This window comes from Nilaparvata lugens, chromosome 2 (assembly GCF_014356525.2).
Source record: "Nilaparvata lugens isolate BPH chromosome 2, ASM1435652v1, whole genome shotgun sequence".
NCBI classification, from domain to species: Eukaryota; Metazoa; Arthropoda; class Insecta; order Hemiptera; family Delphacidae; genus Nilaparvata; species Nilaparvata lugens.
In genome coordinates, this window is record NC_052505.1 from 54,404,775 (window position 1) to 54,423,855 (window position 19,081).

The 19,081-nt window shown below is 36.5% G+C and overlaps 1 protein-coding gene across 1 annotated transcript in view; it reads left to right on the plus strand.

Annotated features, from left to right (window-relative positions):
• LOC120349643 overlaps positions 1-18,686 on the plus strand; it is a 291,013-nt gene extending 272,327 nt beyond the window's left edge. The window contains exons 2-4 of the mRNA XM_039420123.1: positions 17,582-17,647; positions 18,334-18,537; positions 18,634-18,686. Coding sequence (XP_039276057.1) covers positions 17,582-17,647; positions 18,334-18,537; positions 18,634-18,686 — 323 coding nt within the window. The remainder of the gene's footprint in view (positions 1-17,581; positions 17,648-18,333; positions 18,538-18,633) is intronic.
• Positions 18,687-19,081: the final 395 nt, after the last annotated feature.

Sequence of the window (19,081 nt, forward strand, 5' to 3'; positions counted from 1 at the left end):
CCAAACACTTTACTGATGCATTTGTGGAACCTCCCCAGACTATAATGCCAAATTGAAGGATGCATTGTACAAATGCATAATATACCATTTTCAACTGTCCATGGTTGAGGATTCTGGACAACACAGAGAACACATAAATAAACTTCCTCAGCCTACCATTGATGTATGCAGTGTGAGCCGACCAGGAGAGCCGGCTATCAAAAACAACACCCAAATACTTGTATTTGTCGACCAGCTCAACAACTGGACACTGGCAGCCCTCCGCAACAGCACATGTATTGCAATGCAAGTGCAGCACCCTGCCATGAACATCACCTTGAGTCCGCAGGGCTAGCTCCATGTATTTAGTTTTACCAACATTCACAGACAACTTATTGTGGTCAAACCATTGCTTGACTTTCTTAAGCCCCTGGGCAGCCACACTGTAGACATCCGCCCATGTAGGTCCCTCAAACAGTAGGGCAGTGTCATCAGCATACAAGAACATCTGTCCATTCTGGAGGTTTACTCTTCCGAGATTATTCTGATAGATCAGGAAGAGGAGAGGTCCCAGAGTGCTGCCTTGAATTACTCCGTAATCTATGCATCTGACATCGCTCTCAACTCCATTCACCGACACCGTTTGAAATCTATCAGAGAGGTAACTCCTGAACCAGCTCAAGGCATTTCCATTAACCCCAATACACTCAAGCTTGTTCAGGAGGATGCTCCTATCCAAGGAATCAAAGGCTTTGGCAAGATCAATAAAAACTAATAGAGCCCTTTTACTACGATCAGTTAACCGGTGAACCTGGTCTGTGAGGCTAAACAGTGCGTCATCCATGGTGAGATCACTCCTGAACCCAAACTGATTATCAATAAGCAATCCGTTCTGTTGAAGGTAGTTACAAAGTTGAAGTCTCACACATCTCTCCAGGATCTTTGAGATAATACTCAATAGAGAAATAGGCCTGTAACTACTGCACTCACCCCTATTACCCCCCTTATGGATGGGCACAACCTTGGCGAGCTTGAAGGCATGAGGAAAGACCCCCTGCAATATGCTTGAGTTGATAATATGTAGGAGAGGGACCTTCAAATACTCCAAGGAGTCCTTGATCATATCTGCAGTGATGCCATCACACCCAGGTGCTGACCCTCCTCTCAGCTCACTAATGCAGTTCACCAGATCCTGCTCAGTGATAGTCTCCAAACGAAAATTTGTTCTGGCCCTATAATCCCAATCATCCACTCCATCATACACAACAGGAAACTGCCTCGCCAAACCAGCACCCAATTCACAATAGTATTTGTTTAAATGATTAGCTACAGCCTTACAAGAATCATGAATATTATTATTATTATTATCATTATTATCATTATTATTATTATTATTATTATTATTATTGCTAAGAAATGAATCAACCTGTAGGTTTCCTTTGCAACGTTTAGAAGCAGATAATTCATTAATATGTTGCCACAGCAACTTTGGCTTACCATGAGATTGTAAAATTTTATTTTTGTAGTAGGTTTCTTTGGCTAACTTGATAGTTGTGGATAAATAATTCCGGTATCTTTTGAACTCATTAAGAAGTGCTAAATTGAAAGGCTGCAGCTTAACTCTTTTACTTAATTTGTCTCTATGTCTGATAGAGTTTATAAGTCCCTGACTGATCCAAGGCTTGATCTTTACGTTTCTGTGTCTGTAGCTAGATGTTATAGATGATGCCTCAATCAATTCCTTCATTTGGCTAACAAAGATATGAGCTGATTCACAAACAGGTTCAATTCTAGTGACCGCATTCCAGTCATGCTCCCTGATTAAATTCATTAGTCGGATCTTATCAACTCTTTTTATAGGGTCCCTTTGAGAATTACTGGAGAAATGTTGAGCCACCCTTCCCCACTCAACCATGGTCATGTAATGATCAGTTACATTGGTCTTAATCACACCCGCCCGAAAACCATCAACACTCCTTGAATCAACAAAAAAGTGATCTATACAACTACTGGAATTAGAAGTGACACGTGTAGGTTTGTCAATGCAAGACACATAACCTGCACCGTACAAAGTGTTCATATACTGTTCTCCTAGAAACGTTCTGTTCTCCTCCAAAATACAACAGTTTAGATCCCCCACAATCCAGTTAATATGGTCTTTGGATCGATTATTGCAAAAAACTTGCAATTCATCAATAAATACTCGCATATCCGCGTCGGTAGATGGGCTGCGATACAATGCCAAGACACAGAACCTAACATTTCCTCTACTTAGAAGGAGATTCAGACCAGTGGCACCATGTAACCGGACTTCAATGGAAGATACGTTAAAATTATTATTTACATAGCAGATCACACCGTCGTTTTGGTTCCTTCTGGACGTGCTACTGAAAGAAGTGTAGCCCTGCAGATGAGTTAGACAACCATCATCGCCGAACCAAGTCTCTGTCAGGACAATAATATCAAACTTGACTCTACAATCCTCCAACACGACCAAAAACTCATCAAAATTCTTCCGATAACTTCTGATATTCGTGTGCAATATTCTCAAACTATCCACAAATGAATCCCTAACATCAGATATACTATCCCATTCTACACATTCAATACTTCTAAAAACATTCAAGTTTTGCAATGCTTCTTCAGCCAGTACTCTAATTTAGATAGACCAAGCCAGCCTGTCCAGTAGAATACCAAGACGAGAAATTAAAATAGTAAAGCAACTAGCAACTGGGAAAAAAGAAAAATACAGAGTAAGGATATTCAAATCGAAGATTATATGGAGAGATAATATTGGTCCACTCAAGATTTCATGAATATAGCCTCAGATTGCAAGGAAAGATAAATATAATAGTGATAATGAGAGGATATATTTATGTTGTGAGAGAGAACGAAAAATAAGACAAAAAAACAACAACAAAAAAACATTAGGTTAAATCGGAAGATTACACGATGTAAATGCATCTTCATATAAGGAAAAAAATGCAAAGATGAATAAAATGCATTACTGTACTACTTTGCCATAGAATATTGATTATACATAGTCTACTTTATGAAGTCAGCTGAAGCTTATAAAGATCATGCACCTTATAGACAAAAATTCACTGAGTTAGCATTATTTTTATCTTTAAATAAACGATCCTATAACTTACTTAATCAGAGATACACAACAATACCAGAGAAATTTCAAAGTAGATCATTAAGGAATATGAAAAAGGAAAGTTATTTATTCTCTCAGTTTACAGTGATAAGCAGTGATGGAATAGAGATAGCAATCATTAAGATAGAGATTATCAATATGAATGGCAAGAAGATTCTATTCTACACCATTCTAGCAAATTATCATGCTCATTCAAAGGGAGAAATGAAACAGCATATAAATATTCGCATATAAATGTAGTTTTGAGATAATCTTGATCTTTTCAGAAGCTTGAAGTCAAAATCCTCTCTTTGTTTTAATACACAATAAAATTATGTGGATTTAAAAAGTGTAGTAGAATATTTCTTCCTGGTATGTATCAGAAACATGAAATCTAAATGTAGGTGTACAAGAACTATACTGATAGAACTTCTGATTTTTCTATCTCATTCTGAGCGAGATTAGTTTTTTTTCTTTAAACAAATTAAAGAACATAGACAGAAGGAAAATGAGTTCTTATCATGTTCTTATCTTTGTATTTCTTGCAAAGCTGAAGAATTTCATAACTGAACCTATTGATAAATGTACGTTCCATAAATAACATAGTAATAAAGCATAGTACTATAGAGACAGTAATAATGGCTTTATGTTTGATAAAGAAAGATTCATTTTCAAATATTAAATTTACGATGTAATATATGTAAGTTAGGCGAGCTACACTCTCCTTATCTGTTTACGTCTTCACTATCACCTGATAAGAGTTTGTTTTTGTTTTTCAAAATAAACGAGTGAAGACATTCTAATGTCAACTCTCGAGATAGAAACTTCGTTCTTTTTTATCAAAAACCACTTTATTTCTCACTTATTTAACTGGTGCCGAAACCCGGGAAAGTTGTGTACGTTTTTTTTTTACACAGTGGATTACGCGACAGTGAATTATACCATAAAATTAGTGATTCACAATTGTGATAGTCAAAAAAATGAATACACAAGGAGGTGTTAACGCAAATATTGCTTCTACATCAAAAACCTCCGACGTTGAGCTTTCAATGAAAATGGAACAAGTGAAAACAGCACGTGCTCAATATCTTATGAGTATGATAGACTCGGTTAAACTGTTCAATGGAGAAATAAAAGAACTAGAATTGTTTCTAGAACGGATGAATGCGGTCTATGCTCAGATCGTCGCGAATAGTATGGACGAAATAACCAATGCTAATATTCACGCATATTTCCTATCAAGAATTAATGTTTCTGTATTGATAGATATAGGAGCATCTTTCAGTTCAACTTGGGTGGACGTGCGTCAAGCTCTCAAAGAACATTTCGCAGGCGCTCGGAAATCAGTAACTACAAGTGCACTAAGAGTATTGGAAATACGTCGCGAAAATGGTGAATCGATTCCGAATTTGCAAAACGTTTCGCTTATGAAGTGAAATCATTGAAAACGCGAGTATTGGATTCAAGTGTGGACCAGGATGAAAGTAAGTGGCGGAATAAGATTTATGATGAATTAGCTTCTGAAATATTGCTTCAAGCGCTACCAGAACGAGTAAGAACTGCAGTGAAGATTGCCAAACCGAAGTGCCTTGAGGAAGCTGTCAAGCTAGTCAAAAATGAGGAGGCTGAAAGGGAAGATAATCGCCCAAGATACTCTGAATGGAAAACTGTGGAGAAGAAGCGTCGCAGATCACCTATGAGGAGCCCTCAATTCAATCAACCACGTAGGCAGCCACAACAAAATTCTCAATGGAGAAGAAATGAAAAAGCAGCTGTTCAAGAGAGGAGAACACCGAGGGATCGAGACAGGAAACCTGGCAAAGCAAATCGTGAATGCTGGGAATGCAAAGAAGAAGGACACTTTGCTCGTGAATGCCCATACATATATCGCAGGAAATCAGCCAAATTTGGAGAACCAATGGAAATAAATGCGATAAGAAGACATAAGAGAAGTAAGAACTCTGAATCTGAGTCAGATGGAGAGTGGACATCTTACTCGTCAGATACAGGAAACAGCAACTTGGATCGGCGAGATAAACAATTCAAGAAAGAGTGGCCGGAGATAGGAAAAACCAAGAGAGCTCATGTGAGATCGAAGAGTGACGAAAAACAGGATTGAAAATCGTGTTCTCCGCATATAGGCAGTGAGAAAAAACATTATAAATGCGGGAAAGGAGAACTGCCTATATTTTTTGTTAGAGGCTGGGGCGTGCAGTGTTTGATAGACACGGGATCGGATAGCACGTTAGTGTCCATAAAAGCAGCATATAGAATTGATAGTGATCTAGTGATAAGAAACTGTGCATGTAAGATGAAAACTTTGACAGGAGACCAGGCTCTAAGTGGTGAGATTGTGTTGGATTTATTCAAACTGACAGGAATTGAGAAATCCATCCTAGTACATGTTGCTAATTTTGAGAACGGTAAATATGATGTAATAATTGGCTGTGATCTGATGAGAGATCTACAGAGTTCACCCTCATATAACAATGGACGTTGGGAAATTAAATTGGGAAAGAAAAATTACAAAACAGAGCAGTTATTGGCCGAAAAAGATCATTTTCTAATAGGATGTGTGATACGGGAAGAAGGTGAAGATATTGCGAGACGTGTAATGCAAGAGTTCAAAGACACATTCTATAAAGAGGGCCAACCTTTGACCACAACGGGAAGAGTACAGCATTCCATAGAGTTAAATTCTCCAGTACCTGTGTATGTTAAACCACGGAGGTATCCTCACGCAATGAAGAAAATTATAAGAGAACACATTGATGAAATGAAGAGTCAAGGAATAATACAAAATTCGGTGTCACCGTTCTGCAGTCCATTGTGGGTAGTTCCCAAAAAAAGTGAACCTGGAAAAGAGCCAAAATTCAGAGTTGTAGTGGACTACCGCGAACTAAACAAAAGAACAACATTAGAGAGATATCCGCTACCCAGATTAGAGGATATGTTAGACAGAATGACTGGAGCTACAGTGTTCAGCACATTTGATTTGAAAGCTGGTTATCACCAGATAAAGATGAATCCACGAGATATGGAGAAAACTGCATTCAGCTACAAAAGAGGACACTACGAATTCACACGTATGCCGTTCGGATTGAAGAATGCCCCTGCAACTTTCCAGCGGCTCATGGATGAATTTCTAGAAGGATTAGATGAAGACGCGATGCAAGTTTATATGGACGATATTATTGTTTTTAGTAAGAATATCAGTGAACACGAAAAACATCTGAAATTATTATTTGAAAGGGTTAGAGAATTCGGACTAAAAGTCTCGCGAGAAAAATCTACATTTTGTCAGCCAGAAGTTAGATTCATGGGACATATTATATCGAGCAGTGGTGTGAGACCAGATGACAGGAAAGTGAGTGCAATCAGAGAAATACCTGTACCAAAAAATGTGAAAGAAGTGAGAACATTTTTAGGAATGCTAGGCTATTACAGGAAGTTTATAAATAATTTTGCTCACATGACCGAACCTCTCACTAAGCTACTTGGAAAAGGAATAAAATTTAATATTTCAAGTGACTTAGTTGAAGCTATAGCAAAGTGTAAAGAAGCGATCTGTACAGTTCCAATACTAAATTTTCCAGATTTGCATAAACCGTTTCTTTTGACAACTGACGCCAGCTCGGAAGCTATTGGAGGTGTTTTAGCACAAGGAGACCGACCTGTTGCATTTGCAAGTAGAAAATTAACTCCAGCCGAACGACGATACAGCACCATAGAAAGAGAATTATTGGGAATCGTATGGTGTGTAGAAAACTTCCGTCCTTACTTATATGGAAATGAATTTGAACTACAAACAGATCATATGCCGCTACTTTGGGTAGACAAACTGAAAGAAACCTCCGCTAGAATCACGAAGTGGAAGGAAAAATTGGCAGTATACCATTTTAAAATAAAACATATCAAGGGAACTGATAACGTGGTTGCAGACTGTCTATCTAGGAATATCAACCCCTTATCAGTTGACTCCGAAGAAGGAAACATTATCGACGAATATTTGAGAGATAACCCAGTTAATGATGTCGAATTACTTGATGGAAATGCACGACAAGAGCCAAATGAAATGGGGATATTGGATGATATAATCAATAATAAAAGAAACCAAATAATTCTACTTGAAAAACCAGATGGAGTAATTGAAACCAAACATCATAGGTATGGCCCAATTAGAACGACGACAGTAATCATCCCATCCGAAACTACAGATCGTGATTTCATGAATATTATTAGACAGATAACGAACAGAGGAAAGATCTACTATGTTTATTCCGAGAAACAATTATTTTTGACAAAAATTAAGGATCATTACATGAATGAAGAATGGAATAAAGAGATCAAATTATCCATATGTTCTAAAAAGGTAGAGACTGTGGAAGATAAAGCAAGGCAAAGTGATATCACCAAACAGTATCATACGGGTAGAACCAATCATCGCGGGGTCGAAGAAACCGTTCAACACCTTAGTCGTCAATATTATTGGCTGAATATGATTAAAACAGTAACAGAAGTGATAAGTGAATGTACAATATGTGAACGAGTCAAGTACGACAGATCGCCATATAAGACACAATTACAGTTGACGCCTACTCCAGATAGGCCCCATCATACAATCGAAGTTGATGTGTTTCACTACAACAAGCAAAAATATCTCACTTCAATCGACCGTTTTACTAATTAGCCACAGCTTGGCCGCTGGAGAACAGACGGCAAATTGTTTAATTGTGAATCTAATAAAACTGTTTGGACTGTATCAATGCCCACAGGAATTAATTATGGATAGAGGAAAAGAATTCTGTAATAACCAAGTGAAAGCTATGCTTCAAGAATACGGAGTTGAAAGTCATTACACGACAACAGGCCATTCCAGATCACATGGAATGATTGAAAGATTACACAGCACGTTAACGGAACATCTACATCTTTTGGATGCTGATAAATCCATCGTCGGGGAGGAAGCAATGGCCAGAGCTATATTTGCCTATAATAATAGCATTCATTCTTCAACCGGCCTTACACCCCTGGAATTAATGGTACAACAGGAAAAACACGAACCAACCAGGAAGAAGATATGTGAAGATAAGGAAAACCGAGTCGCACGTCACAATGCAAAAGCAGAGGAAACTCAAGGAAAAATCCGAGTTGGCGATACGGTGTTCAAGAAGAATCATTACAAGCGAAGGAAATCGGATCGCCGATTCATAGGTCCATACATAGTTCGAGCCCTCTTAACAAGGGGCCGATTGAAATTGAAGAAAGCGAATGATATGTCACCACGATTCGAGGTCGTACACATACATGAGATCAGGAGAGTCAAGAAGCGCTCAGAAGTTCTTCAATGAAGATTCTTACTAGATATTAACTCTTCAATGTTTAATCTTTATTTTTTTTTGTTCACATAAATTTCAATTATATTTATTTTGTAAATTTCAAGGATAGTGAAGACTGGGGGGGAGTAGTTAGGCGAGCTACACTCTCCTTATCTGTTTACGTCTTCACTATCACCTGATAAGAGTTTGTTTTTGTTTTTCAAAATAAACGAGTGAAGACATTCTAATGTCAACTCTCGAGATAGAAACTTCGTTCTTTTTTATCAAAAACCACTTTATTTCTCACTTATTTAACTTGTATATCAAAACATTATCGTATAGATAAAGAGAAAAGAAGGCGAGTGTTCCATTTATTTATAAGTTGAAACCATCACTTACATAATCGATTTTATAACGAGGAAAAAGAATTATAAAAAAGGATAATTTGCAAAATAAATTCGGTTTTTCCATTATCTTGAGTTCATCAAGAGACTGAGTTACCTTATCACCAAGGCAACAAACTTGATGTTCAATGTAGCGGTGGCTCTGGCTGTTTAGTGGCGGTCGCGGGTATCAGGCTCGCTGCCGGCGCGGCGGGGTGCGGGTGCGGAGGTGCATCGGTCACCGGTGTCTCGTCTGTCGGCCAGTAGAAAATTCTGCGCGCTCTCGAGTCCGCCGTCTTCCTCACAAAGATTTTTCCCTCCCTGACCCAGGCATGCGACAGTTCTCCCGTCCTGACGCTACTCTTTGCTCGGCTCAGTAGATCTTTGTCGTACTTGATGAGGTGCTCGTTAACCAAGACAGGGGTCGCCCCAAATGTAGGCTGCACGTCCGTCGCCACGATTCGCCTCACCCTGGCGGCCGCTAGCCACTCTAGTCTTGTCTCACGGCGAACGAATTTAACCAATATTGCAGGCGGCCATTTGCTGTTCCGAGGTCCAGGCAGACGATGTGAAATGGATATATCTTCATGTTTGTGATGTTTTAAATCGAGTGCTTTCGCGACAGCATTCACTACCAGGTAGACATTTTCACCGACTGTTGTTGGAATTCCGCGAATTTCTATATTCCATCTCCTTGTATAACGTTCAAGCTCCATGGTCTTCCACTCTAGGTCTTTCAGTTGATTAGTTAAATGTGCATTTGCCTGTTCCAGTTTTTGATTACTCATTTTCAAGTTCTTATTGTCTTGTTCAACAGTGGCTATTTTTAGTTGAAGACCAGCCAATGTAGAATTAATTGAGGACAAGGTTGCTTGAAGGTTAGTGAAATTGTCTGCTGTCTCCTTCTTATTATCATCTATTTGTTTTTGGATAGATTTTAATATACCGATAATACTTGCGTCATCACCGTCGTTGGTCTCAGCAGGGCAATTTTCGCATCTCCATGCTACACCGCTAGCATTCATGGCGTTCAGCTTAGCCGCAGTGCGCACTCGACAGCATGCTGGATGAAACTCGCAACTACACACGACACACTTCACTGTCTCTTGAGGGTTTGTAGGCTGACTACATTTCACACACACCATTGTCCGAGAATACGAAATCGAACAGAGAAATAATAATTGAACTTTTCGACAAGTAATCAAGTATATTTACAGCGAGTTGAAATATGAAAAGTTTCTAATTATTTATTTAACACCGTACGTCTCAAAGCCACAAACCAGACACACCAGAAGGAAAACGAATCACCACATTAAACAGCTCCCAATTTTCAATCTATGCTAAGATCTTCTCCGTAACTATTATTTTAACCACACTTTAATTTGAAAATACCATTGAACACGTTTCTACTTCAAGTCGACATTATTGGGAAGGACAGACAGACTGCACGGATTATCTTATCGAACCATTCGGCTTGGCAGTCCGATAGCAACTGGCTAAATTAATATGTAAATTTGGCGAGATAAAATTTGAAGAAGAAACTCAAGTGAAAATTAGAAGAGGAAGACTCGAGGCCATTTTGCAAGGATCATCGGTAGGATGCAGACCTAGTCCATGTACTTAATAGTTCAAAAGCTTTAATTTCTGTTTAATGTAATTTAGTCTTTGTCTCTCTGTTTTAAAAAAGTTGTTTCAAAGTTCCTATAATAATTGTGATACTGAGATTTTCAATTTCATTTGAATAAACCCCAAAATTATATTAGTGAAGTCTGTTCGACATTTTTCGCCATGCAGAAGGATCCAGCTGGGACGATATATTCTATGGCCGAATATATTTCGAAAACCAAAAAACGGAAACAAAAGTCTACATACTTTATTTGAATATATAAAAGGGGATCCCCATGAGTCTACGAAAATTGCACAGCGCACAAATCGGTCCATTTAAGAAAAGTCATGACTATAGTTTTAAGGGTACGAAAGTTATCATAATTGCTTTTTATAGTATTAAATAAATTTAAATATCCAAGCTGTACTTAGCCAAAAGGTCTACTTTCCTTAGGCGAAACCACACCCTGAGAATAATCTTAATTATTAATTTGTTCTATTTTCTGAATCATAGTTTTGTATTAACTTATTTTTGCCTAATTAACTAGTGCAGTTTATGACCCTTTCCAAGGGCTATTATCCATTTTATTTTGTTCAATCAAAGAGTATCGAACTTTTTACATAATATTTATAATTAAAAGATTCAAATCTGCTATCAACCATATTCATTCTGTATCTATTGAAAGTCATTATTTGTATAATCTGTTCATTAATTTATTCAATATTTGCTGTAACAGTTTATCTCTCAGAATATATCCATATTACCGTTTCGTTAAACTGGGTTTACTTCATTATACCTCCAAATTTGTTCTTTCTCGACTGACACATATTGATCGTGCAGGATACATCCTGTTTTGCAATAGTCAGACATTATCGAGTGTAGTATCTATTATTAGACTATTATTTCTTCTGGTGGTAAATGGTGGTCGATTTTCTCATCAAGTAATAAACCTTTTTATTGGGAATATTCCGCAGAATCAAAATATAAATCGACTCCCACTAGCCTACCACACCGAGGTGAAGTGAATCCTGCATTATCAGCCGATCAACGTCGCAGGGAGAGGTAATAGATCGTATAGACAACATTAGAATTAAACTCGGTACTCGAAATATTTACTACTTTGGTTCAGCATTTTGCCTTCACACAACCTTAGTACTTATCAGAGACCTGGTTCGCATGGATTTGCCATTCTGTCTGTTGTTTCGTGCGGTCTAATATCATTCCCAATTACAGCACAATTATTGGATTCTGGATATATTAGTCATCATTTGGAGAAAAAGTTCACTCTAAAATTACTGTCTCTGTCTGATCCTAGTGACAGCATAATTTACACTCAGCAGATTCAAGTTGAACTGCATTTTATTATTAAATTGGATTTAATTTCATCTCACTATAATATAACCACCTACAGCGTTAAGTTAGAAATTCAGATCCCTTACTTTGGCTGCCTTTGTAGACCGCCAAATCCTCTATTGAGCAAATCAATTTTTTCAATCTGTTCCATCCATACACCAGTCATTCTACTTAGATACTCTGAATTTATTGTAACTTGAATTCATTGTTTTATTGTAACTTAACTATATTTACAAATTTGTAATTTCATGTGGAAATAAATTGAATTGAAATTGAAAAAAAATGAATTAAATGATACCGACAATCAGATTAAACAAAGGCTGGTCAACCTAACCTGCAACTACCTATTGTCAAATCATAACCTCAAATACTGTAATTGTTCAATTATTTTATTCAATCCAACCATTTTAACTATTAATTCCCTTTTTACTGTACATCCACCCTCCTCCACGGAGCAAAATAGGCTCAAAGAATTTTCATTACTGCATGATTATAAATTTGCATGGTTCTCTTATCACTCTTTAGATAATATGACTACTCTTTATCATGGATAAGATTCAATTTTATTCGAATGATACCTTGACTAGGCCATCTATTCTTTCAGTTTCACAATTCTGTTAAAGATTAGTTGGTTTCTTCAAAGTTATTTTATGGTGACAAGACACAACATCATAACATTAATGCACTGAAACTTGTGTGTATTCAAACCCACATATACAATTGGATTTGGTGTCTCATTAATTAAATATCCTGGAGGAACCTTCGGAAGAAACTCGTAGATAGTATGTTTTTCCTGACCATCGCTATAACTCCCACAAGCCAAATTACATGAAACTTCTAAACATGTGATGTTGGATATTGAAACAGGTTTATTGGAGTAATGCCAAATATTTGGACTCAGCACCTTATGTTCAAAACCCAGTATTGCGCCAATTGAATCATTATGAGTTGAATCGATAGGTCTATCAGAATAGATTTCAGTTCTCATTGTATTATTATTCCCACATATAATTGGACTTTTACTAGTTACATTCAATTTTTCTGTTATTGCTTTTACGATATTATCAATTTCATAAGAACCTGTTTCAAGCATTATAAATTGATCACCATATTTGAAACTGGAATTCTTCCCTTTAATGATATTGGATTCACTAATCCAATCTCATATTCCATATTATTATCTAAATCCAAAACTTGTGGTAGATTTTCATATAAATCACTACTCTTTCCAGAAAGCGTTATCACAATCATAGTTATTGCAGTAGTAGTACTCACCTCCACCTAAAAATAGTTACAACTGACCACACAAGGTTAATAAACAAATATTAGTATTACGTTTTTGTATCTCATCAGCATTATAAAATACATTCACAACTTCCTGCTTCTTCCAGTACTTAACCAATTGTAATGATGTCTGTAGATTGCCTATGGGATCAAAATAGTATACATTATCAACTTGTTTGTCATAGACCACCCAATGTGTACCTGGTCCGGTATGAGAATCCAGGTTAACAATAGACATCTTATCATGATGGGTTTTGTTGGGCAGCATATCAAGCATATACACACCACACTACGGAATTTCCAACAATCCCGCCCATTGTTCTAGATCATGACCAGCTTTACTGAGTTTGGCAATCATTTTTTACTACCTTTCCTTGATCTTCCTCGCGCTCTATATTTTGATCACTTTGATGTCCTTCTCCCCTTACTTTCCCCTTTCTATTGAATGAGAATTGTTACCAGCTTGATGTGATTTTAATAGCATTTGCAAACGTGTAACCAACTCATTTGGATCATCATAGTAAACATATGATCTATTATTTGTTATATTCTTCAAGAAATTCAAACCTTTCCCCATTGTTAAGATTGTAGTTCATCTTTTGATGGGAATAGATACTGAACTAACAGCGATTTAATCCCATTATTCCTCTTTACATAACCCAGTCTGTTCAAATGTGCACCTGTTGCAATTAGAATCTTTTTATAATTGCGAAAATCATTCATGCTACAATAATCCTCATTTGGTCGCACCTTGAATAATAATTCTAGTGAACCTCTTGTTATTTTGAATTTACCTTTTCCAACAGAAATATGTTTATCTGAAAATGTGATCATGACTTTTTCCCATAAAGTATGAACTTGTTTTAGAATCATACTGTATTCTTTGAAGTACTTCTTGGGGAATTACTATCGCCGCCAAGGTTAAGTCGACACACCTATAACAAATCTTGTACTGTGTCCCCAGTATTGAGGTTAGGAATTTGAAAATGTGTGCGTGGATGCTAAGCGAACACCAGACTGACTGAGTCACTACAAGATTCGATACAATCGTCTGAATCGCGGGAGGCATGAACACTCGCTCACCTTTGATTCTTCTTATGACTGATTATATATTGATAAAATTTAAGATGTAGTGTAGCGGTCGCTAAACACTGAGTGCGGTGATCTTAAAACTATCACTTGTGATGGAACAGCATACAAAATCATACAGGTCGAGCAAAAACCCCAAAGTAGATAATCTACGGGACTACGTCTCTAATAAGTTCCGATGGATTAAGATAGGGTACTAAGGACCAGAGATCGTTCAGAATATACTTTGAGAACAGAGTCTTGTCGGGCTTTATGCTCTATTGTAGTAAATTATATTATCTCCAGCTGCATCTGCCATACAGTAGAAAAATTCGCTTCCAAACCGAAGTTGGTCACAGATAAAAGCTGATATATGAGCAGGTAAGGACAGAGAATAGATAATCTCGATCTGACCCCACACAATACATTCACTTAGATCTGTTCCAATATCCAGGTTGAATCAATCATTTAAATGATTGTACTTGATCAGTTCTTGATAATGAAGAACGTGTCAGACACAATAATTGACAGAGATCAATTGTATACTAAGAGATCAATACTAAGGACCAGAGATCGTTCGGGATATACTTCGAGAACAGAGTCTTGTCGGGCTTTATGCTCTATTGTAGGGAATTATATTATCTCCAGCTGCATCTGCCATACAGTAGGAAAATTCGCTCCCAAACTGGAGTTGGTCACAGATAAAAGCTGATATATGAGAAGATAAGGACATAGAATAGATAATCTCGATCTGACACCACACACTACATCCACTTAGATCTGTTCCAATATCCAGGTTGTATCAATTATTTCAATGATCATACTTGATTGGTTCTTGATAATATAGAATGTGTCAGACACAATAATTGACAGGCTTGAGAAATAATCGCACTCAGAAGATGAATTAATAAGGTGGGAATGTAATATAATAAAATATATAATTTCACAGTGCAGATTTAGAGCTTGGATTACAAATTGAAAATAGTTTAACATCAACAAAATAACTAGAAATTTGCTTGTGCTGGCGTGATACCATGCATGATCCTACAGACTTTATAATTGACAAATTTAACGGTTTTTTTAAATAATGGAAGCAAGTTATGAAAAATTTTTAGAATTACTCAAGGTCGTGGTCCTGGCAGCAGAGGATAGTTAATCAACAACAAGTTTTTATAAATTCTATACCGGATAAAATCTAGGATCTTAATGACTAAAAGCGCTTGTTGGCATGGCCATTAATTTAACAAAGAAAATTTCATATTTTTCTGCACTTTGTTTTTCGAAGGGAAGATTGGGGCACCAAATATAAAAGATAACTCACGTGAATCCTCTTGGTGGTCGTGGTTGTTTTAAATCAGATTTTTGTATGATCGGTAGCTGGTCAGGGCTTAGGTCTTAGCACATGTGGAATTTTAATTAAATATTCCCTTCACCAATTAGATTGGGGGATGATTAAATTTGAAATTCTAGAACAATCAATTGATAAATAATTTTATGAAATAATAGATAAATCTTAGATATTGGCTCACAGATAAAAAATACAAAAATCGAATAAAACTTCACAAATAGGTCTTTGGTAACTTTTTAACAAGGTCTTTACGGTGAGGATTTTAAAAGGGAAGTGTCTTGCCTTCTTCTAAGCTCTTGGCTAGAACCATTTTCTTGGAACCTCTGTGTAATTAATTTGCATGAAAATTCGCCATTGGTAGAATGATTATGACATAGGCATGACGTCAGTGGCAAGCAGTAAAATATAATTCCTTTGATTACAATAATAACTCAATTTGTATAATTTTGTAAATTGCTTAATTATCTATATACAGTTCCCCTATACAGTGTACATGCACTAGCATATATGATAAGGCAAGTTTGCTGGCTGATAACAGATTAATATATGATGCTCTCAAACGATCATCCCTTTTGGTGTTATTTTTATGACATATGATTGGCTTAGACTTGTCAAAGAGATTCACTCACCATGTGACTCAGTTGAAACAATTATTTATAATATTAATATTTCTATAAAATTCTTATTATATTTGAGACTGTTATAATTGATTTTGCTGCTCTTATCAATGATACAATATTCATGCTATGACCTTGTTCGTTACTACAATATTCAACATTATAATGTAATTTTGTGAGTAATGAATAATTTTAACAATAATTCATTTCATTTTCTTATTGAAGCTCTTTATCCTTTTTCAATAGTTCTAAATCTTAGAAATAATATTATAGCTTGTATTAAATCCTGGCATGACATTGATAATATTGAATCAGTCAGCTGTGACTGAGCTGTTACAAAATATCTGATCAATTGTAAACAAAAGTGTAACCTCCAAAGTTCAATGAGCAATTCATAAATGATTTGTACTTTATTGGCAAAATAATTATAATTTTATTGAATAATTCTTTGAAAAAATGCGTAGTACAAAATGGTACTCTAATCTTATACTCAGCTGTTGATGAGTGAGCCTTATCACTCGGGTACCAACTGTTTGTTTGACAATCCTTCTATTTCTCAGGTTAATAGTAATATTCACAGTTAATTCTGTCCTTTCCTGAGTTTTACTTAAAAGTATCATCGCACAAAAGCCCCCAGGATATTTTAAATAGGTTATTGGAAGATGAGTTGAAACAATGACTATTAGAAAAATCCGATATTGTGATGAATACACCATTTTATCTCCTGACTAACAAATATAACAAAAAATTTAACATATTATCCTCTTGGGATTCTAGCGATATTCACAACAAATATAGATTCTCATTATTCAAGGTGCTACAGGTTTCGACTCTTTGTCTGGGCTTTCACATATATTTGGGTGAGGACATGATTAACTTCAGTGACTTGACAATTATCTACCGCTTGATTTGAGCAATTCTTTTGTATGCTTGATAGGTTGTGTACAAGCAGGGTTACACTTGATGAGATTCCATTGATGCTGATTACAAATGCTGTGCTTTCGAGATTATTTTTGTTGATTTGAATTACATTTCATTATATTTTGATTCAATAATAATAAATTTCATATTTAAGGACAAGAATTTCGTTTTCTTGGGTTTTCTTGGAGATACATTTGGAGAACATTCATAACATGCATACTTTTCGTGCAATTTAACATAAATAATATATTTTTGGTTGCATTTTTTTTTCTCAATAATTTTACATTAAATAACAGATATTACAATAATTTATAACAATATTGCTGTATTTTGACACAATTTGCTTTGTAATCTCGTACACATTGTCTGGTGTGAAGGAGAATTATTGAACAGGCTTTGATTCTAATCGATTTCCTGATCGATTACACATTTTGAGGTTATTTCTACACATTTATTTGAATAAATCATGTCTATTTTCTTTCTTCCTATTCAATACTAAACCCATCTTAATTCTAATTTGCAAAAGTTTTCTGTTGATAATGTAGGTTTTATTTCTGTTTTTTAGGTGGGTGGATGGTACTAGGCTGTTGCTTTCATGGTGACTGTAGCATGAGGTGGATGGCTCGATCAGGTTGGTAATTTTTAAAGTTGGTTTTTAGTTTTATCTTCTTGACTTGAAGTTGATAATAATTTCTTCAAGTTGATGTTGATTTGATGATATCTTCTTATCAGCTGAGATGTGGCGAAGTTAGGTTACATTGATGATTGGGCTGCAGTAGAAATGTGCCAGCCCACAAAGATGTGATTTGATAGGTAGGCTGTGATTATGAAAAGTTTGATAATCGATGTAGTCCACGAATGTAGTTTCCAAGTTAATTCAAAACTGTTCCTCCCTCAAGCCCCCATCTAGATTCGTTTTGGTGTTATCCAAGGTCCAATTCCAATCTGTGGCTATCCGTTTTATTAAACTTGGCTCAAAACAAACATGCTGACGAAGTAAGTAGATATCTTCAGCCAATGTTGTCCCCCCTTGTTGACCGGTGACATGTCACAGTTTGATATTTTTAAACCTGACATGCCGGTAATGTGTGTAGGTTCTATTGAAAATTCTTCTTCTTTTCTGAGTGGTAGGGAGGAGTTTGGTGTTCAATTTCAGCCTAATGTGACAGCGGTGTAGATAAATCCTGTTTAATGTTATTCTTTTCTTTAAAACTATTTTTCTGTTTATGTGTTGTCTTCTTGATTGTTGGTGGGTTGGAGTTTTACTCTTATTGTTGTGTGATTGATTGTGATGTCCATTGTATTTGTGTGTTGCAGGTGGAGTCTTCGGTGGATTGGCAGTACAGGTGGTCTACTCCGGGCTGCTCTTCAACTTGGTGGACGGCTCTCTTAGGCTCCCTCGGCACATGGATGGTGTCATATGTTTATGGTGCGGGCTGTCCCCCTATGTGATGGATGGCATCCTCGGGCTCCTCCTAGCGACTAGTATGGTGTGGGTCGACTCCAAGCTGGCTATCCTGGGTAGGTTGGTCACTCATCTGTGCGAAACATTCCTCTGTTTGTTCATTAATTTCCTCTTCAAGCATGTCTGTCTCTGCATGTGTGTGTTCTTTTAAGGTGATTTTGACGTTTACTACTTCCATATGTGCATCCTGAGATATCTGATCTAATCGGTTGTTGGTATCCAAAAAATTCATCAATCAATAAATTTCTTTTGTTCAGAAATTGCGTATGGCACGTCTTGCTATTTCATACATCTCGGTGAACAGTTGATATTAATTTTGAAGAAATTCACAACCATGAATTTTTCAAAAAATTTTCCCATTGTCAGCGCTGTAGTATACTGAACAGCTTTACAATTCTTGCAGTCAATTATCCACCTCAACAATGCCCCACGTTGGGCGCCAAATTGTGTGAAGTACTTCTTGGGGAATTACTATTGCCGCCAAGGTTAAGTCGACACACCTATAACGAATCTTGTACTGAGTCCCCAGTATTGAGGTTAGGAATTTAAAAATGTGTGCGTGGATGCTAAGCAAACACCAGACTAAGTCACTACAAGATT